This window comes from Amblyomma maculatum, chromosome 6 (assembly GCF_055883805.1).
Source record: "Amblyomma maculatum isolate TAMU_Amacu chromosome 6, ASM5588380v1, whole genome shotgun sequence".
NCBI classification, from domain to species: domain Eukaryota; kingdom Metazoa; phylum Arthropoda; class Arachnida; order Ixodida; family Ixodidae; genus Amblyomma; species Amblyomma maculatum.
In genome coordinates, this window is record NC_139349.1 from 69,889,932 (window position 1) to 69,916,811 (window position 26,880).

General features: G+C 44.7%; 3 protein-coding genes across 3 annotated transcripts; 1 reads left to right on the forward strand and 2 right to left on the reverse strand.

Moving 5' to 3' along the window:
• Nucleotides 1-454: 454 nt before the first annotated feature.
• Nucleotides 455-13,894, reverse strand: LOC146185980 (uncharacterized). Its single transcript, XM_084606919.1, has 4 exons — nt 13,183-13,894; nt 6,288-6,466; nt 2,765-2,836; nt 455-1,034 (listed from the first exon to the last, which is right to left on the reverse strand). The coding sequence occupies exons 1-4, from the start codon at nt 13,246-13,248 to the stop codon at nt 800-802; spliced, it is 552 nt and encodes a 183-aa protein (XP_084463045.1). The 5' UTR covers nt 13,249-13,894; the 3' UTR covers nt 455-799.
• Nucleotides 13,895-13,965: 71 nt separating this feature from the next.
• Rad9 (cell cycle checkpoint control protein Rad9) lies at nt 13,966-15,764 on the forward strand. The gene has a single exon (XM_084606918.1). The coding sequence runs from the start codon at nt 14,186-14,188 to the stop codon at nt 15,167-15,169; it is 984 nt and encodes a 327-aa protein (XP_084463044.1). The 5' UTR covers nt 13,966-14,185; the 3' UTR covers nt 15,170-15,764.
• Nucleotides 15,765-18,197: 2,433 nt separating this feature from the next.
• Nucleotides 18,198-23,727, reverse strand: LOC146185982 (uncharacterized). Its single transcript, XM_084606920.1, has 3 exons — nt 23,121-23,727; nt 21,686-22,235; nt 18,198-18,524 (listed from the first exon to the last, which is right to left on the reverse strand). Exons 1-3 carry the CDS (start codon nt 23,373-23,375, stop codon nt 18,409-18,411), a joined length of 921 nt encoding a protein of 306 aa, XP_084463046.1. The 5' UTR covers nt 23,376-23,727; the 3' UTR covers nt 18,198-18,408.
• Nucleotides 23,728-26,880: the final 3,153 nt, after the last annotated feature.

The following is a 26,880-nucleotide window of genomic DNA, read 5'->3' on the forward strand; positions in this document are numbered from 1 at the left end:
CACACCCCTACTATTTTTTGATTGGTGGCCGACTGTTTTCAGACTAGGCTGCAAGAATTTGTGAAAGCACATTCTCAATGCTCTCGGGCACCGGAAGTCCTACACCAAGGCCCAGACCATGGTGTTAGAAGTAAACACCACGGTCCAGACAGTGTTCATGGAAATGAGGCAGCACTACATGCAGTGCAAGGTGCCACACTCTAAGGGAGTAACTGCTTGCAGGAAAAAATTGTAATTTATAATCCACCGCATCGGCCTAGTCAATTGTAATCGACTTACTTTTTTTTAAAACCACCAATCTCCCAGTGGTATGTTGCAATAAATAATGGTCATAAAAAAAAAAAGAAAAAGACATTGCCACTAGAGTTCATAGCAGATAGCTCTTGTGAAATTCTCATGGAACCTGTAAATGCGCCGCTAAATGAGCATGGCAACTCAGTCCATCTACATGGCAACCAGTGTAAAGCATATACCATGACAACAACCTTCTCCAGGACATTCTTTATTGCAGTTATTCTTCGTCGTTGAGACAGCAACCTGAACTGTTAACTCAAGGAGTTTTCAAAAGGACAGAGCACATTTTTGAAAACAACTGCATTGTTCTTCGCAAACAATGTATACAGAGGCGGCATTGGGACAATTTCAGCTGCTCAACCCCAACACTTGGCCACACACACACACATTGCTTTCCTCAAAATGAGGTCAAAAAGAACAGTGACCCCCAAACCTAGGTTTGGCATCATTTGGCAAACCAAAGCAACATATATTTATATATGAGACTGAATACCACGCTGGGGTTTCAAGTCTTTCGCTCTTCCCAGACCAATTCACTTTCACTACTGCTCGAGCTGTCTGAGGAATCTGTGTTCCTGCTACTGTTGCTGCTGCTGTTGCTGCTGCTGCTGGTTGTAGAGTCTCTACGCTGCTGACGATGGCGTGACCTGCTGCGACGACCTTCTTGGCTGGACGGTTTCTTGTGGTGTGACTTCCGATGATGCGACTTCCTCTTGTGGTGACGACTGCCGCTGGAAGACCTGCGGATCAAAAAATGCCGTGCTCTTTCAAATACTACAGGCCCACAACAGCCTACGCTATTGTTGTGGGTTTTCGACTGCATAACAAGTTGCACAATAAAACATTCAGCACTGGCATCTCAACATACAATGCTGCTAATACAATGCCTGCTGCACTGCCACTTGGGTATGACAAAAAGTAGTAGTACGAAGGGCACGCGGTAAGTTCTGTCTCTTGCTCTGTGACCTTTTTACTTAGGAGATGGAATTGAAAGCTGTTACATTCGAATGGAAGTCCGCATAATTTTCTTTACAGCAGAAACGTCACTTTTTCATATAGTTTGCTTGCTTGTCTTGACATACTGACATACAAGAATGCGGTTGGCTGCTGAAAGCACTAATGGCATGCTCTTCCTAACAGCCTGGGCCTCATGCTGATAGACATCTGGCAGCTTTCCAAGATGAAGTACATCTTTGGCGCTTATACTGCACCCCAGACTAAAGGGGCGCACAGTAATTAAATTATACATATTTACAAATGTGACTCAGATGTGCAATTCCTAATGCAACTTTCAGGATTGCATCTTATGTTAGCTTTTATATTTGCCGAGGAAGAGAGACTCATAGTGATACTGAGATGTAAAATGATAATATTTTGTTGGAAAGCTAGAGAAATCCTTGATGCACCGAAACCATCAAATGTGCGATTTGCTCAAACTTTTCAACAACAACAACAACATATAAAGAAAATTTATTTGAATTTCTGCTGTAAATTTCTGTAATTTTTTTGTGTGATTCCAAAGTCTTACGTGTTGTAGAACTTGAAGGTCGCGTTAAAAAATTAGTTTAAGATTAAATTTGGAGGAACACTTATAACATGTATGGCAGAACAGCATTAATGGCTCTCATTTGCCAGCACCCTTGCAGTTCCTCATTTACGTCCATTCACTTTGCTACTTGTTTAACCAGTAATCTTTTATTTGCGCCTCTATTATCCCACACATGCTCATTAGCATACAGTCCTAGGATACCACACTATGTGAAAGACCACTCGACATAGATATATATGTCCACCTTAACCAAGCCATATGAAACCTATCTGAAAGGTGAAGCCCGAGTCGGCAGCGCCTGCCAACTCAACCATGTCATATGGTATCCATGATGTCGCAGAACCCGGTGACCAGTCAGTGCACGACCATATCGCCTGCTAACTGCCAGATGCCAAAGTGGAGCCTTAATACTAGCATGGTAATAAAAGATTGCCAGCAAATCGACTGTTAACACGACACCGTTACAGGCCTTACATCACGTCTCATTCCTCTACCAACATTCAATCTTAGTCATCACACCAGGATACAAACGATATCAACGCAATGCATGTCCTTAAAGAAAGAAAGAGTAGAGATAGAAAAGAATACACTGTTGGCATTATGACTATTATTATCTGTTTTTAGGCTTTTTTTTCTTTCTGTTTCTGTGGCTATGTTGAAATTCGAAGCTCTAGATAGTGAGGAAAAAAAACAAAGAAAATTAATCGCATTTCCTACAAACTTCTCGCTGCAAGAACTTTGCCTGGAAGAATTACTCACGTGAACTGCGAACTGCTCCGTGAATTTCTGGGAGAGGGTGCACTCAAACTAGAATTTAGGATTACCTGACATGCGCGATACCTCAAATTCAGTGTTGCTGCCAGGTCTTTGCATTTGTGATGTCTAGTGTGAAAGAAGCCAACTGGTACGACCAGAACTCACCGCCTACGTCTCTTGTGTCTGGGTGGATTGAATTCCTCAGGGTAGAGCTCCCGGTAACCACTGTGGCCCCATCTGCACCACAGTAATGGGAAACAAGCCAAAAGTTTGAAATCGTCTTAGAGTCCGCACCAAGCAAAGCACACACTGCACGCTGAAGAAACGCAGAGGCATTGCGCACCTTCTCTGTGCTCTGCATATCTATGCCTGGTGTACAAATCTGTGCTCAAAGGCATTTAACATTCACAGTTTGTGTAACAGTTGGCTTATATGACAGAGCCTTTCTCTCACACTGTTAAGCTACATATGCAGACATAATCTTGTAAAAGGCAAGCTACTTTCCATACTGATCACTGCAAGCAGTTGTGATGTTAAAACATGGCATCACAAAACTGAAGGCTTTTTAGCTTTATCACCATCTCATCGTTCCGCCAACGTGAAATTGAAACCAAGGATTCCACACAGCAGTTAAAAAGAATGTGCCAATGTGGTAACAATCAGCGTGAAATTAGCTCTTTCTCAAATATGTTCTCAAGAAAGCAGCCTAATGCATTTTGCGTACATAGGCTATGGAGATTCAGAAAACTACTTACACAGGATTAATATTGCAAGTAATTGACCAATGGCATGAAATGAAAAAGAAAACAGGAATATTGTGACATGACTCTAATGATCTTTAGCTAATAATACAATGTTAATGTACTGAAACAGAGCTAAGCAAGAAGCGGACAGTTAAATAGGCCTGGTCAATTTCTCCCATAGAAATTATTACGACAAATAATTTTTTTATCCTCTTTGTGGTTCAACAATCCAAATTTGAACAGAGGCTATGGAAGACGGGCTACAAAAAAATTCAGGAGGCACACTTTGACGATCTAAAGTGCACAGAGGCGAAAGCCCATTGCGCAATTGTGATGTCATTATGCGTACGCAGTTGTGGTGGCTACTAGGTGTCGGCTGAGGTTTGCACACAAGGACACTGCGCATGCGTAGTGAGTGCGTTTAAGATTTCTCGAACTTTACTAATGAACTAATTATCATTGACTAATTATTTAATCATCATTAACAAAATACAATTGACAAATTAACTATCGTCAGCAAATCAACTGATTATTGTTAATGTTCATACGCCTATACTACGTCATTTATTAACTATCGGTACGGAAACCATCCCAATCCTTTCAAAGATTACTGACAGCTGCCGCGGACGCACAGACACGCCGGCGAGTGATCAGCCATAAAAGGCTTTCGCCTTAAAAGATACTGCAATGCAGCTTTTCAGGTTAATTTTTATCACCAAATGACATAAATCTACATTAAATGATTGCTAGAGGCCCAGGTGAAAATTTCTTCAGAGCTCCGAAGGCAGACGCCAGTCATGCTACAATCAGCACCCATGCAGTATGGCAACTATGTCCCATTTTAAGTTGACAGAGTGAAACAAAATGACAGCAGAAGCCTGTCATGAGCACAATATGTTACCTTATCCCATTGGAATGAAGCAGGCGCTGCTTCTCCTTTGGAATAATGAACACCTAGTCTTCACAACTTAAGAGAACTTATAGTTTGCGCTTAATGCAGTTCAGCTGCGATTTTAAAAATGAAAATGTGCAAGATTAAGGATATAACTCAGCCATGGACGCAGCCCATCTTCTTTTCCAAGTGAAAAATGAGATGGCATTAAAGGTAGACTTAATTAAGTGCCGCATGAAAATCTTATGCCAAAAGTATAAAGGAGGGAGGAATAGAAAGCAAGTGTTAAGACTGCAGCGAGATGAAGCACAGTCTCGATTAAAAGTACCAGGCCAGAGGGTTAGAGATGCGCAGTGGCCCATTTGTGACGTGCTTGTAGTCCCAAAGATCAGCAGAGTAATCATGTGAATTTTCTTGGAAGGTTTAAGTTTCTCATTCTCATTGCCATTGCCTTTAACTACGACTGAGTGTAATCCTAAAATCACTTAAACAGTCATCATTCCAATAATTGTGATATCCCCAACGAAAACAACACTTATATCTAATGCAAATGACTAAGCTAACAGTGTATTGCATCTTGCAGTTCGTGAACACTGGGAAACACTGAAGGCTGAAGCACTGCTTTTGAGTAACAATGAATCACTGTGGCAGATGTCTGAAACACACAGTGTCAAAACTCTGCACCTTGTGAACCTTTTGCAGTGCCATACTTTTGCTCACGGAACAGTGGGGTGCCATATGCCCCGAACAGTGGCAGTAGAAGAAAATGGAGCAAAACTTTTATAAAGACAGGTACTAAACATGTCTAGACAAGTTGAAAGCACTTGTTGCTAGTAGGCAAATGTGCCAGAAAGGATACATAAAATTCATACATGAATTCGCTTAGTTTAACGGTAGCAATATTGGAGGCTGAAGGTCAATATATTGTTATGAGGCGGCAACTGATGAGAACAGGAGAAAGAGAGCCGAGAGAAGATGTCCGATGGCGATGATAGGTGACGTTTAATAAATGTTGGCAGGCCTAGCACAACGCGCCTGCCTGCACTACTGCCTGCTTCTTCCTCGTCCGTAACATTACCCGGGGCCAACGAGCGATCGTCCCGATCGTCGACAAAGAATTTTGTCAATGAGGTTCATGGCATGATGATGGGCGTGACTAGATGCTTGAAGATAGAAGAAGAGAAAGGAAGAAGGCGATGGCTTGCCGCCATGATGAATATCCAGTGAAGTCTGGACCAGGACTCTTTCGTTGCACAGGTCGCCAAGATTTGACAGCAGAGTCCCAGGCATACATCAAACAGCACAGGTGGGGGAAATGTCTTCACTTATGTCGTTGTATCGGGTTGGTGGGTTCATCGAGTCGGTGTTTCGGGTCGGTCGGATCTTTTGGTCGGGTCTTACATTCGCTGTCTTGCGATGTGTCCGCATGTGTTGGTGGCAGGTCTGGTCATTAGGGTCTTCCCGTCGAGCTACTTGTCATCAATTGTGTCTTGTTGTCAGAGCAGTGGAACGACGAGGTCGCATCGGGTCCAGCAGACTGGGCAACAGCCATGCGATGCGTCCCAGGAACCAGCTACCGACAGTGGAAGTAGACGCTGTGCGCCGAAGCTCCCGGCCAGGATGACAAGTGATGATGGTGCACCCCCGCACTTCCACCAAAATGTTAACGAAGCGGAAAGCCGATGAAAACAGGAGAAAGAGAATCGCGGGAAGATGCTCGATGGCGATGATAGATGACGTTTAATAAATGCTGGCAGGCCTAGCGTGAGCGCTCCTGCTCGCGCCACTGCCCGCTTCTTCCTCGTCCGTAACAATATTATTATAGCATTTTATCCAAAGTACTAAGTACATGATAAATGTGTGGAATTTTCAGTACTAGAAATAAATGAATTAAGGAACCATTTATGAATACTTAAGAGTTGACTCAGTTTCATCAAAATTTTGATGCTCATTCAGTTGAGAAAGCTTTCATTTAAACAATGTTTACTCAGGGCAGACCTCAGAAGTTCATTTTTGCTACAGTGGCATTTTACTGTACACCTATCACACTGACTTTTCCTGTGAGCTGCTTGCACCCGCCGGTGGTGGCCGCTCGGAGGAGCGGTGGCGCTTGGCAGGCCGGTCGGCAGGCCGTCTCTGCTGCTCGCGAGCACGCAGAGCCTCGTCTGACACCATCATGGTGAGACCCCGCTCCAACTCCCACTGGCGCCACATCTCTTGCTCTTCAAGCACCTGCACACCAGAGAAGAAACTATTCATCCGGCTTCTCGTAAATAATAGCTGTAAATGGCACTGCAGTATGTTTAACTGAACACTCCTGTGTTTCCCCACTGGCCATGTATCCCTTACACGTGGAGCTTTCCTTACACATTGCACCCAGGGAAATCTTTTTTTTTTCTTTTTTTTTAGCAAAACATTTCATTACATAAATCCAGCAGAAACTTCTTCCTATTTTCTTAGAGGTAAAAATATATTCATCACATGCCTGGATTCTTACAGGCCTTGAAAGAACATGTGTTGTATCAGTGAACAGGGGCTCATATAATAAGGTTGCACCTCCGTTGTCTGTCACTAGCATCATCCACCAGGAAATATGTATCAATATTCCAGTCGTCATCACTTTGATCTAGCAATGGTTCATTTTCTGTTCATGCGAAAAGCTTTTGCTGCTTCTGACGACCCATGTCTACTTGTACTAGACTTGCATTTCTCACCAAAAACTGCCCATTTCTCCACCACAGATTGCAAATAATCACAGTTGCGGCTTTCAGACTAGTTATTACTAGTTTAGATAGATGCCAGCAGCTAAATATATTGGTGCGCCCTGCATGCGTGAAGAAAGCAGTGTCTCTGCATGTGCTTCCCAAGGTGTAGATGTGCGCATCTAAAGAATGTTAGAGACATGTAGTGAGGAGTTACAGAGAAAGTAAATGGATCATGCTGCAATGCCCTTCTATCTTATCACTCATTCCTTCCCATGTGGAAAGCAAGTTATTGTGTATGCATACGAGACAGTATCATTGAAATCACTGTGCATGAACGCTTCAAAACTTCAAATTATACTAGGCCAAGTATCAAGGCAGTTAGATTAGAGAATAATCGATTTGCTCTTGTCTGTGCCTGTGCACACATATCTTCGATGTCTGTGTTCACATGAAGATGAAGGGTTCACCTTACGTGAAACAGACATCTCGCCAGATGATTGGTCAGTTAGTTATATGTGGTTTTATGGCACATAAGCAACTACGGCTATCATGCGCCAAACACAGGGTTAAATGTCTGGATTACTATGGTTGTCGTGAAAAAAAAAGAAATAAAGTTTGATTTCTTCAGAAATGTTAAAATTTGTAAAAAAATGAACAAGTGCGTGTTCTTCTAAAATCAGTGCTGAATGAAATGGAATGTAATGAGTATACAACACTGGGTTAGATGTTTAAAATACTATAGTTGGCATAAAAAGTTGGAATTCTTGAGAGACGTTAAAACTTGTGAAAAATGAACAAGTGCATGTTCTCCTAAAAGCAGTGCTGGGTGAAATGGGATGTGTTCACTATAAAATATGGTAAAATACTTTTTTCTCAGATCTTCGAGTTTTGTACATGCAATTAAAATGTGATTTACAGTGAGCTCCTCACCACAGAATTCACATAATGGTTTATCTTTGTTAGTAAAAAATTGTGCGTTAGATTTGTGTGCCCTATTCGTAGATGACATAAGACTACTTCATGAAATGTTCCTGGTGCTGGCATAATTTCCATTCTCCTAATATTGGTTTAATAGACTGCAGCTTATTGTTTGTATCATTTCTCCAAGCAGCCCGCCAATTGGATTTTAGTTTGTTGTGGATTAGTTTCATGTAATCTCTATTTGGCATATTCACCTGTTTTATTTTCATTGTTATAGCGCGTGCTGCGCATGCATCTGCTCTCCCATTATTCCTAATCTCAATATGACTGGAGACCCAGCAGAATTTTATAGAATGGTTTTGTGTCGTGACTATTCCTACATTGTGTATAATGTTTCCTATGAGTGGCTCAATAGCATTTCTAGAGGTCAATGCAGTGAGCAAACTTAACGAGTCTGTGTCAATGATGCTATTTTTTATTTTTTCATTCTTTATTTTTCTTTAGCGCGACACAAACTGCATAACATTCGGCTGTGAAAACTGATGCTCATTGAGGAAGTCACATTGATTTATCTGTTTCATCCTGCACTATCGCACTTCCGACACAATCTTTGGTTTTTTAGCTATCTGTATAAAATGCAGTGTGATTCCTATATTTTTCTTCTAGTGCCAGGAATTCTTGTATCATGCGTTTATATGGTGTGTGTGTTTTCTGGAATTGTGTTAGTGTCAGGTCGCTAACATCACGGATGATGTACCATGGTGGCAGTGGTTCACGCTTTGGGGCAATAGTTGGCAGTTCATTCATTATGTCCAGGTCATCGCATCTTTCTTCAAACTGTACAAGGAGTGTTGCATTGGGCTTGTTGCTGAAAAGAATTCTGGATGGGCATCTTGTTACTATGGGATAACAGAGATGTTTTGGCTCAGAGAGGATTTTAAAGACTTATGAAAAAGTTAGGGCCATCCTTCGATCTCTTAAGGCGGGTTAATTTGTTTTCACATAGAGGCTGGCTATTGGAGAGGTTCGGATGCTAACTGTAAACCGAGATTATGTATTGGATCAAATCATTTCAAGTAAGATGATCGTGCTGAACCATATGCTATGCACCCATAATCTATTTTCCATCGCACCAGAGAATGATAGACATGTAGTAGACAAGCTCTGTCAGATCCCCAGCATTTTCTTGCAATATGTGGGCTTTCCCGTGTTCAAGACATGTTATTTTATAATATAAAATCCTCTATAATTTGACCTTTTGTGCCAGTACCTTCACTCCCCCAAAAGGAGGAGAGCCCGTTAAAATCCCAACTACCACGTATGGCTCCGACAGTTGAGTGAGTTTTTCTAGGTTGTTTACTGTAAAGGTTAGGCGTGGCGGTAGGTATACAGAACATATTATTATTGTTTTGTGACTGATTATATTAACTGCCACTGTTTCGAAGTTTGTTTTCAATGCTATTTCTCTTGCAGGGACGTCGCTTTGTGTTATGATCGCAATGCCTCCTGAGAGTCTGCCTGTGTGTTCTCGGTCTCTTCGGAAGGTTTTATATTTCTTCAGGATATTTTTGTTCTTTGGGTAAAGGCTTGTTCCTTGGAGGCACAAAGCTGTATGCATTTAATGTAAGTATATCTGTGATGTCTGTATAATTTTTGAGTAAACCCCTACAGCTCCATTATACCATGTAGGCCATATTGTGGTGTGTTGAGGATTAAAAGTTATTTAGTTTAGGGTGGAGTTACCCTCGGTTTTTCCTTTTTTTTTCCAATGAGTTTCGCCGCCCCTGAAACACAGCCGTGTTGGCAGTGACGTCCATCGCCTCACTGGAGGCGCTGGAAGCCCGCGGCGATGTCACGGACGGACTAGCTAGGGGCCTCCCTCTGGATTGGGAAACCTTGTGGGTTCCCGACTCAAAGGTTGGCAAACTTTCTTTTGGAGCTGGCAGAGGAGCCTTGGCTGCATCTGCCTGGGGTGGCTTGGGCGGCCCTTATGGAAGACGCCTTGGTAGGTGCCAGGTTGCGGTCTGGTGCTCCGCCCGTGCGCGCCATGTCCGCATAGTGTGTCTTTGCGGTGAAGATGAATGGGTTGTTTTTTTTCCAGCCATGTTCTTGCCTAGGTGAACGGTATGTTTTCGTTTGTCTTTATTGTGATAATTTCTTTTTCCTTCTTCCAGGTTGGACAAGATCATGAGTATGATGTATATTCCCCTTCACAGTTGGTCCAGTGTGGCACTGGAATATCACAGTCTTCAGCAAGGTGTTCTTTAGAAGCATATTTAGCACAAGTTTTGTGTCCACGACAGCTTTGTGACCCGTGACCGTATTTCTGGCAGTTGAAACATCTTCGGGGGTTTGGTATATATGGGAGAACCTCGGGTTTAAATATCCTACCTCTATTGTCTCTGGTAGCATGCTGGAATTGATGGTCAAGATTAGATGCTTTGTTGCGATTTCTCTGTGGTCCTTTCGAATTTTGATTCTATGGACATTCACGACATTTTGGTCAGTGAGACCGTCTAGCATTTCTTCTTCAGTGAGGTTAAGGAAGTCAGAATCAGATATTACTCCTTGAACGGTGTTTAGGGATCTATGTGGGGTAACTGTCACAGGGGCATCCTGAAGGGATTGGATGTTGGCGAGTTTCCCTTGTTGATCATCATGGCATAGCTCTAAAAGCAAGTCTCCATTTGCTGTTTTAGACACTTTGTACTTTGGGCCTGTTAAACATTCGTTAAACATTCAATACTAAGAATGGGGACAATGTTTGCACTGGTTTTTCTTCAAGTTCGAAGTGAACGACATGAAACTTAGCACAGTTTTTCTTTGGTTTTCCAAGAAATTCTGTTGTAACTTCGGTCCGCCTTCGTTTATTGGGACGATCAGGTTTAGAGGATTTAGAAGCCATAAAGGTAAGCTGTTCAGCCAGGGTGGCAGCCACCTACCACGGAGCCAAATGAGGGGACGGGACAGGAAATTGCAAGGCAGTTCTGCCCCACGCCAGCCACACACCCTGGCTATAACCAAATATGGCGTAACACAGAGTGGTTAGCCACACAGGGTTAACCCTAGCCACCAGGAAAAATAGGAAAAGCAGGAAAGGAAAAGGAGACAGGACAGTTGTAAGATAGAAGGTAGGAAAGTGAAAGATATAGGGGAGGACAGGAAGAGGCGACTGCCAGTTTCCCCCCGGTCAGGCCAGAAGCGTGAGCCAAAGTGGTGTGTTGCCTCTGCAGAGGGGCCTTAAAGGTCCAAACACTCAGCATCGGCTCAACCACCAGGATCCCCTTTTCCCCAGACACGGCGATGCCACGCACGGCTAAGCGTGGATGCTCGGGCTCTGTGGTGTCGCACCTCTCTGCAGGGTTCACCAGATGGCTAATATTATATCATGAAGGCGAAGTTTAGGAACAAAGACTAGAATTGAAAGCTGCTGGTAGTGCACAGCAAAAGGGTGGCTTTAGTAGATGGGCTGGCTTTATACACTATGAAGTATCGCGACCATTATATGCAACTGCAATAGCACCAACATGCCACCTCATAGTAATATTATGTTGTATGTGGCAACCCACCTCAATCTCTAGTAACATTATGTTGTATGTGGCAACCCACTTCAATCTTCATTTCTTGATGGCTTTCAGAATTTAATGTCCCAAAGATACTCAGGCTATGAGGGACACTGTAGGGAAGGACTATGGAAATCTCAACCACCCAGAGTTCTTTAACATGCGCTGACATCACACAGTAGACAGGTGCCTTGCTTTTCGCCTCAATCAAAAAGCGGTTGCTGCGGCCGCTCGCGTCTTTGGGTTCAGCAGTAGAGAGCTGTAACCACTGAGCCACTGCGGCAGTTTCTTGTGTGGATCGCAGGACCCCGAGGCATCGCAGGGAATGAAAGGGCTCATGCTCCCACTAGCGAAACTCAGACCCCGGGCTACAGTGAACCTGTTTTGGATAAACTACTACAATCATCCAGAATATGCTACCCACCGAAAGCACTGCAGACAGTGCCTCAAAACTCTTGACTGGAACTGCTGCACCCTACCACTTTTCAGCGCTAACTTCACGTCCCAAGAAGGAACAAGAACTGAACAACAACAAACACTATCACTGCTAATAACTAACATGACTAACCAACCAGAAATACTATACTACTAGATCATTATAAAGCACCCGTACTGGACTTGTCCTTGTGGTCAACAACCACATTTCCTGCTCCCACACCTCAATCTTACTCATGTACGTTCCGAAAGAGAGAAATGTGCTTCTTCATGATCATCATCAGCTCTATCACCAGTTTTTATAGCACGACACATCACTAACATACCAGAGCTTACAAGCCCTCTCTCCCACACTCTTGTGTAGCCTAAACTATGTATTTATTCTTCACAAACTGGATTTGGGTCATCATTGACAAAACGTTTCACCCATTCACATACTGCGATGACAGCTCAAGTATATAAAAGCCAATCCAAAATCTTCTGCATTTGTAACTGTTATACTTCGCTTAAATCCCATGGAACCTTGCTTGGGGCAAGAAAATGGTGAAATACAACCTGACAAGGTTTCTTTCAACCGCGTAGCCCTGCTTACAATCGAATCAAATCTCGAAATGAAAATTAAAACAGTTACGGCAAACTGATGTCTACTTGTTATGCTTCCGCAGCAGATAACAGCCTCTTTATGGATGTTTCCAATTGCACAGTACGCACCGATCATAAAAACTAGGTCAAGACGCTCCTTCCAAACGAAGGGGCCAACATGAAGAGCCGCAATATGCGAAGGATTCGGCACACGTAGCGGCCACGGGCGCGGCGCCTTCGAGGATAAGTACAAATTTTTACGAGGTGGGTTAACAGCGGTGTCACGACATACCCCCTTGGTTCAACCATAGCCGATCAACTGCAGCTCCCGTTAATCCAACATGTGGCAAAGTTAGACCAGTGTTATCGTACTTTCGGTACATGAGCGCTTACCATGAATGCGTTTCAAAGTGAAGAAAGCACTAAAGCAAAGGACGCTTCAGGCAGTTTACATATGCTCTCCCAACCCCAAACCTATTCGAGAAAAACAAAATACAGCTCGTGAAAGTAACGCAGTTCGGTCATTTCCTTTTAGCACGACGCAACGGACTGCTACGGAACCGGGAAAGCGAGAAAGCCTAAGAACCAGAAATCTAGTTCAGAAAGCAGCCACGAACACAAACACAAGGCAATGCGCGAACGTGCTAGCGTATGTGTGGCCGCCTGGCTGAGCTCGACAAGACCGTTGCGGTTACAGCGCTAGATTTTTGCACAAGAGAGCACGCATGTTCCGTCCGCTTACCCTGTTGTGATGGTCAACACTACTGATGGTATTGCGCAGAAGGTCCTTCGCTGCGCGCGTGAACATTTTTGGTAGCGGTAAATAACCACTTGATTTCACTACACTTTGTCTGTGGCACTAGTCCCGAGGCGTCACTCTCCCGCAAGAAGAGCCTTGCACGAAGGGCCGGAGCCCACAGCAGGTGTCTTGTGGGCCGTTCGCTGCTGGCGCCTTCGTGTCAAGACGTCAACAAATTTCTCTTGTGGCTCTTGCTTCCACTGAGGCTTGACATCCACAAAAACATCTCGCCACGCTGTTCTTGCAAAGCGTAGCTGACGCTGCGTTTTCTATCCTTGCGAGCATACCCACGTTTTTAACTAAACCACAGGATGAACATAACGCATAGTAGATCCGTAGATCTTGCACGCAGTGCAGCCAAAGGCATTTCTTCCTCCCTTACGGCAGTTAACAAAACAAAACCACAAAATCAACAAAAAAGTTCTAATGCAAAACGGCTCGACAGGCTCGGCACGCAGTTTTAAAGTTGTGCATAAATAAAGAAAATCACTCAATGCTTGGGGGCATTTCTTTTTCTTGGAAATAACGTTTGTTTTAGATCCTTTGTCACCGTTTCCCCTTGGTTGGTTCCCACTACCTTTGTTTAACCTGAGAATTCCACTCCTTATCACAGCCTGTGGAGCGCTGAAAACTCCAGAGCTAGCTAAGGGTTCGAGTGGTCATTTTTCATACATTTTATTTCTGACAGCGTAGTAACGTCGACTGATATCAGTTGCGAAACTAGCAAAGCCGTGGCTTTTGTCTTGCTAGTTTTGCGCAGGTATCCAGGCCAGCACCCGAAATCATCCAGTGCAAGCCAACTATGGCGCGGGAACTCGAAATAACATGTCTGTTATCCAGTCTTTGAAGAATAATGAGCTGTAAGAAGTTATGATACGCGAAAAAAGCTTCGCCTTCGTTGGAAAACAACAGCCCCAAGACTGTACAGCTGTGACGCGCTTGCGCCATGAAATATACCATTCCGGGACCAAATGTTAAGTTATTCGGTCGCGCCGTGCAGACGTTGACCAAGATAGGCGACGAATTGTACGTGATTGCTGACGAGCAGACGTTGTCGCTAAAAGCGTTCAGCGCCTCTCGAAGTTCTTACATGTGCTTCAGCTTCGAGCGGAGCTTCTTCAGTTCCAGTGAGGTATCAAACGAAGGCTACCGGGGCAAACTGAGTGCGCGCTCAAGCCTGCTGGCTTTCCGGTCCGTGCAGACGCTCGACAGGACAGTCGAGGACTGTGTGGTTGAGTTGACCGGCGACCAGGCGTTGGTGGCACTACGCTATCGGCGTGGCTTGACCAAGCGCTTCTGGCTGCCTCTGATCGAGTACGAGGAACTGCAGTTCTCGTTCCGAGCGGACTCGTACGTGACAAGTGTATGCGGTCAAGCCAAGCTGCTGTCCGACGTGCTCGGCAACTTTCCCGTCAACGTTCCTGAAGTAACCTTACGGGTCTCGGCTGATCGGCTCGACGTTTGCACGCATCTGGAGGGCGCCGACACGCAACGATCAGTTCGCACCAGCGTCAGTGTCCAAGCCGCCGAGCTCGACGACCTGCAGTGCGACGGTGATGACATATTCGAACTGACGCTGTGTCTTCGTGGCCTGCGTGCGGCGCTAGGTTTTTGTGAGAGCCTGACAGCACGCTTGCAGTTAGACGCGCCAGGCATGCCGCTGGTCGGACAGTTACATGGTGTTCCAGGGCTCGAGGCAACATACGTGGCGGCCACCTTGGCCAGTGGTGGCCGAACCAGCAGAGCCCTGGCGGGCACGGCGGTGCCACCGCCGTCGTTGCCCGATCGCAGGCCACGGGAGAATGCCGATGCCGGAAGGCGCCACCGGGCGTTCTTGCTGGGTTTGTCGAAGCCGCCACTGGATGAATTCACCTCGCAGATTGCGATTGATGACCAGGTGCTGGCTGAGGCTAGCGACGAGGAAGGCTAGATGATGCGAATGGCCCAAAGCGTGTTTTCACTCATGCTAGATTCGCTGACATCGCTAAGCCAGGACTTGCACCTGCCTGGGTTTGAGCGCGTGCGCTTTTTTACCGTACTAAGCAGTGAGCGTTCGACAAAAGACTTCGCGCAGAAAAGCATGCAGTTATCTTTTGTTGTTCCAGCTGGGTTGACTTTCCGCAGTGTGATGGGAATAAAACTCGCCAAATGCATACGACATTGCAGTGTAGTGCATAAGGTCAGTATGACAGCAGACGGCTATGCAAGAGGCAAGGTAACAGGTTTTTCTGTACCAGAAGATCAGTGTGGATTTACTTCGTCCAACGTTCAAATAGTGATGCCGAGAGCTAAAAAAGGCACAGAGTAAGCATGGGCTTTTGATAGTGGCACATATGCATGACTCTTAGCCACATTTTCGTATGATGAGAAGGGTTGATTGACTACCATTTTCAGCATCATGGGATTTCACACGAATATGCATGGCCATGTCGAAAGAGGCCTGCCATGCCTCCGCCTCCCCAGACACTGGCATACGAGCCATGTGCAGATGTCAGAATGAGAGTGGAATACATAGTGGAATACAGTGGAATACAGAAAACAAACAATACAATGAAACTAATGGAATAGATGAAGACACCTGTATGGTGCTGTGCAAAAACATGAAGCTATGAAAAAGTTATGTTTTCTCTTGGATGAAACATTTACAACAAACTGCTATGCTATTTATCAGTCTCACACCCTTTGGGAGTGTTCAGCTTCACTGATCTCCAGTTCCTTGTCAGATAATGTTTGCATCTGGCTCAAGTCTCGTCCTCTGCCTCTGCATGTTTCAACCTTTCCCAATATATTTTCCCAGCTGGTTTGTGGGTGTTCCAGTGCATGTAGAAAGATGACAGCAATGTTGGGCATTGTTGTCATTTGAATCCTAAGTACTTGTCCCGTGCTTCTGTTCACCTATCTGCTGATTTAATGTGAAACAGTATACCAACTAAACCTCAAGTCTGCCTCTACAATGTTGAGGGCTTGGCTTTAAGCTTATTGTTACCAATGAGTTACTTTACTGTAGCAAGTCTAGAAGTGTTGTGGCTAGGTATGCCATTATACTTCTGACCAGTTGTCTAAACCTTTACAAAGCTGCCTGTTTGCTGTGTTCAGGAAAATGCATTATCTATAGTAGGGAAGATGCTTTGGCTTGTTTCATGATTCGAATGAAAAATGCAGCGCAAAAAAGACTAGAACTGTGAAAGACGCTCACAGTACTGTGTGCATGAGTCTCTCGTCCATTTTCTTTTTTGCACATTGTACCATTGAAGCACTGTGTATGCAGAATGTGAGAGCAATAAAGTGCCGGAGCCGACTTATTTTCAGTATTATGTGACATTGCAACACTGCAAGATAATTCGTAATCAATGCAAGCGCTTTTGCTTAGTCAAGTCAAAAGACAATTGTTTGTCGGAGAGGACAAGTTTTGCTGCCAGGGAGAGTGGGGCTTCAGTCCACGCCTCCAATGGCTTATGCTTTAAAGGTCGCTCGATCGATCACATGGAGCTGGTCTTCCATGGACAGGCTAGTCAGCATAGCACCCCTCAGGAATGGGATTGGGGTGGGGAGGGAAGGCCTTTCACATCAGGATAGGCCCAGGTGGTGTGGTAGAGGGTGGGAATACGGGCAGAACCAGGGTGGGGGGTGCGGGTGAACCAGGTGAGGAGGTGAAGGTTGGGGTATATGTTTGGAGCTTGCACCAGGCGACCGATTGCTCATGGCTGAGCTTCTTCTGTGGAGATGGGTAGAAGTGGCGGCCCTCTCGATAGTGCATGAAGAGGACACTGCAATGGGGTTGGGGCCGAGGCAAGGCTCGCCCTGTCTGGAGAAAGACAGGCTCAGTAGACAGGCACTCAAGCACAGTTATCCAGGATCCAAAGAATGGCAACTGTGCCACAAGATGGAGAGGTGGTTAGGACATGGTATGCCGTGATGGAGAGTTGTTCTGCACTTAAGCCTCTTGTGAGCTGGCAAACACTAGATAGTAGAAGCTGGAGAAGGTGAAGTAGATGACTAGGGTGATACAATTTCTGCTTCTAAGCCGTATGAAATGCGGAGACGCGGATGTCCACTTCCCATCTGGTGTCGTCCACAACACTAGCAGTGGCTTTCCAACAGTCTTTTAAAAAGGGAGGTGTCTGTATAAAGGACGCCGGGGGCTTAGCTCAAGAGGCATTTTTGGGAGAGGGAATGCGGTTGGCTTTTGTAGAGATGAATTTCAGGGCCCATAATTTTTGGACCAAGACAACAATGATGGCATCCAGAAGGGTTTCGGCGAGGGGGTTTGCTGTTGGGGAGTCTGTGGTGCAGCTCAGATATCCGAGTCGGATTAGAAGGGTGCAGCCTGCGTTTGTCATAGGCGGCAGCGTTTTGCTCTGCGTTGGGCCTCAATATGCTTGCCAATAGTGTTAGGCATGCCTAGCCAAAACAGTTCCTTGGTAAGTCTTTGGCAAAAGCTTTGTGCACATGCATGCACATCACCTCAGCAAAGGAGTGCACTCTTGTCGGCTATATGCCAAAGGCTTACAAGAGTGCACTCGTGCATACATGTGCACAAAGCTTTTGCTGAAAACTTTTGCCTTTGCCAGTTGCCCTTATAACTAATCTCATGGAATATTGTGTAGCTTAGGACAAATTTGTAGGATTGATCCTGGTCACAGTGGCCACATTTAATAAAATTAATTGCACAGACCTCTTCGAGTCCACAGTATCGCTGTGCCACATAAAAGCCAATGAACAAATTCCACGGATTGGATCAAACCTTTGGTGGCCCCTGCAGCTGCGATTTATTGGGTTTAGTAGATGAATGGCATAACTACTGGGTCACTGTAATGGATAAAAAACAATATATACATCACACTGACTTGATTTGAGGATTAAGCCATAACACCTTGCAGCCACAAGCAAGTGTTATAATGCCGTGAAACAAATTTCACGTTTTTATGTCTGAAAGAACATTCAAAGGCTTTCTGGTTTTAGAAGGAGAAACTTGCATTCAATCAAAATGTTCATATTTATTGCTCCTCCAAATGCTATCATACAATGCAATGTGGTGGTATAGGCAGTTCTTGGTTGGCCACATTGTGCACTTCCTCTGAGGCACCTTGCATAGGGCATGCTTGTAATGGTAATCAGGTACACTCTTTTGGTAACATCACAGCAGCAACAACGTCTCCTCCCCAAGCTTCACTTTGCATCCCTGCAGTTGTCCATGTACGTCAAAAAGAAGTTCTTCCTGAGCAGGTCAGACTTCTTTGTCAGCACAGCTTTTCTGGCCTGCTTGCAAGGAGCACATGATGAACCTACAAACAGCCGAGACACAACATACTTCATGTACAATGGTGTAGGCAAGCTGGCCAGCCTTACAATGACAGAAGTAGAATAAGAAATGCCAAAACTGCACAAAAATATTGTCAAATGTTCTGTTGTTATGCACAAGCCGTCTCAAAGGATGCCCAACATGGCTTTAAAAGGTGTGGAACCATAAAGCACATGCCCACGTTTCTAAGCATGCCTTGACAAGGCTTCTGGTTGGAACATTCATTGTGAATTAGAGACATAGCTGGTACTGGAGAAGAATTAGCCACCACTTTTAAGCCTACTTTTTTTAACAACACATTAAATAAGAAAAGTGCTCCTGTCACTACATGCACAGATGTACTAGGCATCAGAAATGCTGACTGGCAAGCCATAAGAATAATTGAGCAGCAAGAGAAACTAGTGTTACCCAGTTAACTTCGGAACTCCAAACTTGTCTAAACTCCGTTACGGACTAACTAAAGGTACGGAGGCAGTCTGCTGCAAAAAACAAAATATATCACTCTTCCTTGTGTCCTGACTCAGTGGCACGAAGCATGGACTTATTTGCTCATTTTATGAGGGGCGAGGTTAGACTTTCAGCCTAGTTAATTTTTTTTAAAACATTTTTTTCTTATTTTAATGATTCTTTCATCAAACTGAAATGACTGCTTTGAAAAACACATCATGGTTGACTAACTTCGCAGGAAAAAGACAGTGCAGTGTGTCAGCGATAGAGGTGATTAAGAAGTGCTGTTCTTTTGCGTTCAGTGACGTTTTTGCATGGTTCACACAATGAATCATTAATTGTGGAGTAATCGAATTCAGTGCAGCATCAATTAATTGGGACAGCCTTGACTAGCAGCTACGCAGCATTGATATGTGATGCGTTATGTAATAAACTGATTTGAAGTGAGGGACGTCTGATTCGGAAGGTCTGCTCATTGAACTTCCCGTTTATGTACTGCTTTGTATTAGATGTCAGATTTTATGAGTGTGAGCAAGTACACTGAGATGGGGATTGCTGAAAGCTCTGCATTTAGGCCCTGAGCAGTGATTTCACTACGCAGACCATCAAACATAACATGTTATGTGATGTCGTATAGTAGCGTATTTGCCACTGTAGTTGATACTGTTACCATGAGAAGACGACTGTCTATCGTGGTTCATGAAACTCACTGTTAGGCCTCCTCACAAACCACGACAGCTCCTCATAGTCTTCTGGCGGTAACAATACAAATGAGTAAAAATTCAGGCTTCTTATACATCATTAAGGTCGTCACACATCATCTCGGTGAACGAGTGGAATTCACCTCCCATTGGTGTATTTCAGTCCAACGATTTCATGGTTGCATTGCAAAATCATTTTTGTGCAAGTTAGCGATGTTGACGTTTCATTTGTAGTTCTTTTTGTGCATTATGTTCATTTCATGTTACATTTTATATACTTTTCTGTGCCTTCTTTTTGTTTGTGAATAGCCCCTCCTGCTTGGGCCAAAGTATTGGCCTGCAGTATTACTAAATAAAAAAAAAAAATCTCGACCATAATTGCAAGAACTTTACAACAGTCTTCTCATGGAAGCACTCCCTCAGGCTAGCATAGATGTTGACAATCAACAGCTTGCAGTCTTTCAAAATGTTTGAAGACATAAGCTGGGAAAAGTGGCGAGCAAGAGATGCGATTGAAGTCGCAGTGGGCAAAGAAAACAAGTGAGCAGAAGTTAGTGGCACAGCTTTCACATCGACAAAAACCAAAGCAAAACTGACCGGCCGGCCTAGGTGCAAAAACCCGATATAGGAGGAGGTAGAGAAAACTAGAAAACTAAGGCACTGTTTTGAGAGAATATAAAAGAAAAAGCAATCTTCTCGCAAAATAAAACACTTTTATCATTCTACTTCAATACTGAAAATTCATTTCTATTTTTATTTTCGACGCACTACATTATGATGCGGATGAGGAGCACAAATGGTTGCCGGACTGCTATGTATGAAACGGAGCATACTCTCAGAACCTGCAATTTGGAGGGGAAGAAATGTTTGCACGCACTTGAGGGACTGTTGCCATATCTTTCAAGTGGGCAAAGCAAACTGCTTTTATGGCATGCATATTTAGTGTGCCTGACTAGAAATTATTCTTGCACAAAGCTCCAGCAATGCTGACCATAATTTTAGGACCAAATCTGGAGGTTGTGTTCATTCTTTGACCATGTGACTGTGCATGTGCACAACAAAATCTAAATTTTCTGTCACCTGTGGTCACACTGCCGCAGTAGAAAATGATGGAACAGGTTTGAATCCTAATATTCATCCATTGTACGCACGTAAGTATCAGTGCACAGTTTTGATTGCTGTGCCACTGCAATGGTGGCTTGGTAGTTTGAGTATCTGCCTACCATGCGAGTTACAGGTTCAACCGCCAGGTACCCACTGGTTATCCAATTAGTACAAGCTTTCTCGTGGCCTGATTCACAGTTTCTCTATGGTGAAATTCTTGGAAAATGTGAGTTTGACCGCATTTTGTGAAGACAAACATCTTGTGCCTTTAAAATACACAGTCACCATTAGTTGGTTTTAGATAGCCAGAAAATGCAGTAACTAGCTCTTTTTAATTATTAGACAGCCATATATTTCTTTGAAACATGCCTGTTTCGTACGCTTCTACGATTTGGAACTACTAGTGACGAATACACTGAAAGTTCATAACTCTCATCCAATGTGTTCACTACTGGGGACAAGAATAAAAAAATCCATATGTACAAGCCCAATATTTAAAAATGCAGTGTTAAAATGTGATAAAATGTAGGGAACCTTGCGGGACTTAATTCACTTCGACAAGCTCCTTTTAAGGTTTTTGAAACCGCGAAATGTTTTTTTTTTCTCTCTCTCTCTCTCAGCACGTTTAGTTGATACCCTACTCAAAGATGTGAACGGATGATGTTCAATGAACCGAGAAGATCAACAATAACAAATTAACGCATGGTGCTTGCACTGGAATGTGACACATGGTAGTAGCTTGTTGTCAAGAGGCATCCATCATTATATAGTTAGCAAGCTTGTAAAGAGGGTTTGCATAGGGATGCGGCTGCTCTTTTTGTTCAGAGTCAATATAATAATTCTGTGATTTTCAGTGTGATGCGGTACATCTAGACGGTTTTCTAACACTAACCTGCTGTTTCCACAGTGGCAGTACAAGCCTGGCTGAAGTAGGTTTCACCATGCAAGACCAGGCTGCGTTCCAAGTGAGCTGTCAGTTGACCACCCAACTGCTCAAGCACGTAGCCCACGCCACCCACACCAATGCACAACTGCATAGCATCCACTGCATACAGCGTCTCCTGCACTGAGCCAATATCACCCATGATGGCATTCCCAAGACGGCGGCCACGCAGTATCGTTTCACATACGACAGCCTCTTGCTTTTTACTGTCTGCCCACTGCACAACCACCATCTTTTCAGTGACCAGGTCAGCTGTGGCCGCACTGAACACTGATGCGGCAAACACAGCACCTTCCAAGTTGGGACAGTGCACACAGGACCAGTACTTGGAGGGCAACCGGAGTGCTGAAAGCTTGTCCCCGTCCTCATCTATGGGGCTCAGGTCCTCTTCGCTGCGCAACCTCTTCGGGTCAGGGCTCTCATCATGTTGAGCCTGTTTTTGCAGTGGAAGTGGAAGCGTGTTTGGCAGCAGGGTCGCTCGACCGCGCTGGATCCTCACCTGGGCAGCAAAACATCTGCATTTATGAGACACTGGTGAGACGTTCAGTCGTACGCATCATAGCAAGACCTCCTCGTTTTTAAGGTGATAGCCTTTAATGGCTCATGCTGTCGTGCACAAAGTGTGTCCCGCTTTTGAGGCGTTCTGATTGGCCGAGGCGGGATGCGTCGCTGCCATCTGCAATGCCACACTTGAACGCGCGCTCTGTGAAAGGTGACTGTTCCTGGCCCTACGGGGCTGGGACCGGTAGGTCAACGACGCTTGCGGCGGAGGCTAGCCTGCCACCGAATTTTGCGACGGCTATCGCGTGGCGTTCCTTGGCGCGCGTTCAAATGTGGGATTGTAGATGGCAGGAACGCTAGAGAAGATGAGATTTCTGGAGGAAAGGCGCAGTATCTGTCACACTTTCTCTGACAAGTGTGCGTTTGGTCGGTAAGCCATCGCTCCCGTCGCGTGGCGTTCCTTGGCGCGCGTTCAAGTGTGGGATTGCGGATGGCAGGAACGCTAGACAAGAAGAGACCTCAGGCTTTCGCCTTTCACTACTTTAGTCGTCAAAGTCCCTCGTAATTTTTTGTACAGATTTCATGATTTCGCTAAATGCTGCACGTGTCCCTTGCGTGCGCTGTGCAGTCAAACCTCAGGCATTGCCATGTGGCAAAACATGACACTTTCTTGCAATATCTTGGTTTGTATTGCAGAAGTGGATGTGACGCTGTGGCCGTGGTGATCGTTACAGTCGAAGGGCTCATTCCTCCATTCGAAGCTTCGTTATCAACGAATACAGCCACTGACACGCGTATACCCTGTTCTAAGTTTTTCTTTTCCGCTCTCGGAAGTCAGCGCTATTTTAGCTATTTGAAGTAGTGCGCGTCACTCAACTCTCACCTCCTTGCCGCCAATGTGATGCACGTAGTCGCGGCATATCTGGCTCGGGTCGAAGTGCAGCTCGCACAGCTGGCTGTCAGGTCGCAGTACACCGGGCGTCAGCTCGAGCCGCTGCTCCCACGCCTCTCTGGCAGCAGCGTCGCGAGGCACCCGAAAAACGGACACCGGGCGACCCTGTTCGCGTTGCAGCGCAGCCCTGTCTTTGTTGCAGCCAGGCACAGAGCAACGCACCCAATATAGCGGCCTCTTCGCCATTAGTACGGAGCTCTATGAGGCGTTGCTACGGCACACTTGAACGATCTACCTTGCTTGAACTACGGTCCCCGCGATGCTGCAGGCTGCAGCTAGCGTTTAGGTTGCAACACGGGCAGCTTTTCGTCACGCGCAAAGATCGCTGCCTGTTTCAAACGAGCGTGATTGAACTTCGATGATGGTAATTACAAACAGGTGCAGCAAAACTTACGATGACGAGAATCTATTGTCAAAAATACACACATAGTTTTCTAATTCGTGCCGAACTGCCGAAAGTACAGCAGCCGAAAGAGAACGGTGTTTGGGTAAAGTGTACTAGAGGAGGGTAGTGGGCTCACTCGGCTTACTGGCACCCATTTCCTGACGCCATTCATGTCAAGTACGAGGTGGCGCTACACGTGACTTTGCTGTAGCTTCTTGCTGGTCCAGCCTACGGCGGCGCGCTGTGGCGCGCAGTTATGTACGCGTTGCTTAATTCTTGCACCTATTTGATGGAGCTAACGGCTGACGGACTGTCGGTACATGATGGATCTGCAATGACATTATTTATTTAGCGTTACCTAATGTCACAGGCAAGGCGAGATGTGGCGCGACACGCAGTCAGCGATATGTATGGCTTGATGGAAGCACCTGGTATCAAAATTTTACCTTTTTCATGTTTTTTGCATCGACTTTTGCGTGCTGCTCAACTTCGGGATTTTAAGTGTGACGACATCGATAACGAAGTTAGCCAGAACTCATCCAGCCTTTTATTTTTAACTTCTTGCACGTCAGCTAGAAATGCAACGCGCTACATTGATACTTTGAACCATTTCACTTTTTCTCTAATTGGATGACGAAATCTATGCTGGTCCTTGTTGTCAACGAACATTTTTAGCCCATGCAATATTCCTTTAATGTTCTCTTGGATAACAAAATTTAAATACGCGTCAAATAATCGAGTATACAGTGAAACCTGAATGTGTATGCTTTTATTTTACCTTCTTTCACGCCGTCCTATCATTGGTTTAGCTGATCAATATATGCACTGTGAAAAGACGGGGTCTAGCAAAAGTAATTCATTGCCAGATCTCGAAAATATTATTTCAACTGTATGCATTTACAAGCACATATTCCTTCCCATCATGAGCAATGGGTCAGCTTAAGGTTGCTTGTTCTCCCTTGCCCATCTTCTTGGAGTTTATCACTCTACCATAAAAGCGTAGCCGAGTAATTACATTAAAGCTGATTATCCTGGCATAAAAATAGGCATACGCACGAGCGAGCTAAGCAATTAACCTCTTGCCCCAATCTTGCTTTCACAAACTGTCAGTACATATACTGGACGTTGGCAGTCAGCAGTTAATGGCAACTCAAACATTTAGTGAACAGGTTTTACAGCCGAGAGCAGATTTGACGGGTACAGCAGTCTCCCCACTCCCTTCTCAAGAAAAAGTGTTAACCAAGGGAGTTGGAAGTCATAACCTGGAGAGAACTGGCATTGTGAGTGAAGAGTGCCATATAACTTTTGCTTCCTATCTTCATCATATATCGGCGCCCAACATACCTTGCAATATGGAATATTAACCAATATTAAATGCTAACAACATGCTATGGTCAGACACAAATGCTTGTGTTGACAAATATGTGTCTTTGCTGCTGAGCATGAAGGCTGTTAGGGTCAGGATAACGTCAGCTTGTATATTATTATCTGAGCTTATTTCTAGCAACTAGGACAGCACTACATATTCTTCTTCCATTCTTTCCGCAACTCTCCGTTTCTGGGGACTGCAAATAATATATCTAGGTACCCTCGACGGGAATGCGACCCGTTCTCTTCCCTGATAAGTAGCAATGGTTTTGTCCACACTGAGGCATGCTGAACAAATTTATGTAAAATCTTCGTAAATTCGCTGCACGTGCCTTTTCTTCATTTTACTGAAAAACAAAATTTCACAGACAAACCGCGAGCAATAGGACGTTTAGGAAAACGCGATAACAGTACGCGCGCACAGGTAAGCGCTACATGATGATGATGATGATGATTTGAGGCTGCACCCTTTGTAACGGGTGGACACTAAACTGCGTCCCAGCCAAAAAAGAAAAAAAAAAGGAAAGGAAAAAAAAGGAAGAGTTAACGGTGGACGAGTGTCCACCACATGCGGAGACGGGATTTTGTGATTGACGTAGCACTGTCCCTGTTGCCACTTTTGTCGCCGCGTTCACCGCACTCCATGCCGCACTCCACAGTGAACTAAGTGAACTTGACATCAGCGCCGCGACGCGGCCACTTGGAGAGGTTCCACCGCTAGCGCTTGCTCGGCTGGGGAGTAAGCCCACTGTTCCTTTCTAGGACATTTTAGTTTGGGATCAAGAACAGTGTTGCTGTTCGTGGGCTGGGAGAGTTTGACACCAGAAACGAAACCGTGAAACCGCGCACACGCCAATTTACAACTTTGTGAAACTTTCCGCGTCGCTCGTGCCCAGTTCACCATAATATATTATTATACCGATTCAAGAGGGAGAGCCGCACATTATGCGCACACAGTTATAAGTGGGCTAAAACAACCAAAAGTAGCGCCATCTCATCTTTATTCTCATCCGTTCTCCTCCTCCTGCACCACCTCTCCTCCTCTCCCGCGCTGCTTTTCAGCGCGTAATTTTGTCCCAATCCGTTCACATTTATCACTGGCTGCCGAAATATTAATGCCGATAACGGGAAAAAAAGAAATTTAAAATTAAAATGGCAAACGTTCGCCTTGTTTATTTCGTAATTCACATGGTATTTCGCATAGTAGGTAATTTACATATGGTAGCACATACCCAAATGAACAATTTGCTATAAATTTTGAATTCCATATGCCATATCTTTTTTTGCACACAAATGACTTGCACGAAACTGTGCGCAGCTGTCATATCGCTACGGAATAGAGTAAACTCTCATTAATTCAGCCTTCAAGGAACTAGGAAAAAATGTCCGAATTAACCTAAAGCTCGAATTATCGAATAGGCCAGAAAAACTGTGAAACATCCTCAAAATGTGACGGGTTCATTTTGCATAGACGGACTCCGTTTTGCAAAGTGGGCCTTCTTGACTGTGTGCGCAAAGCGAAGCAGTCTTGAGAGGACGTTGACGAAAGCGAAAAAAAAAAAAAAAAAGGAGCGTCGTTTTCACTTTGTTTTCCCCTCAAAGGCAGACAACCATCATGCATCTGTTCATAGGTAAAATTATGTGATGCAAATGGTTTGCGGTTGTGCATAGACTGGGCCGTAAATCATTACGGTTAAGCGCTCAGTGCGAGCGAAAATTATCGAATATTCGCAAAATGCGAATATTATCTTTTAGAATACGAATCGAATAGTTGCATGAGATGAGTGTCGCCACTTGTGTGCGAGGCCTCCTCAGCAACTTGGACCACCAGAAATAATTTCATTGTACTATGCCATCCATCATCTTGTACTTGCCATTCGCCCCCTAACTCTCCTTTACTCTTTTTACCCCTTGCGGGGAGTAGCAGGCCAGGGTCTC

Coding starts and splice junctions, on each gene's coding strand:
- LOC146185980 (XM_084606919.1), bottom strand. CDS start 13,248: ATGTTCACGCGCGCAGCGAAGGACCTTCTGCGCAATACCATCAGTAGT. Junction 2,837..6,287: donor GCAAGCAGCTCACAGGAAAA/GTCAGTGTGATA, acceptor ACTGTGGTGCAG/ATGGGGCCACAGTGGTTACC. Junction 1,035..2,764: donor AGACACAAGAGACGTAGGCG/GTGAGTTCTGGT, acceptor TTTGATCCGCAG/GTCTTCCAGCGGCAGTCGTC.
- Rad9 (XM_084606918.1), top strand. CDS start 14,186: ATGAAATATACCATTCCGGGACCAAATGTTAAGTTATTCGGTCGCGCC.
- LOC146185982 (XM_084606920.1), bottom strand. CDS start 23,375: ATGGCGAAGAGGCCGCTATATTGGGTGCGTTGCTCTGTGCCTGGCTGC. Junction 22,236..23,120: donor ATCACATTGGCGGCAAGGAG/GTGAGAGTTGAG, acceptor TTTGCTGCCCAG/GTGAGGATCCAGCGCGGTCG. Junction 18,525..21,685: donor TGCCACTGTGGAAACAGCAG/GTTAGTGTTAGA, acceptor GGCTGTTTGTAG/GTTCATCATGTGCTCCTTGC.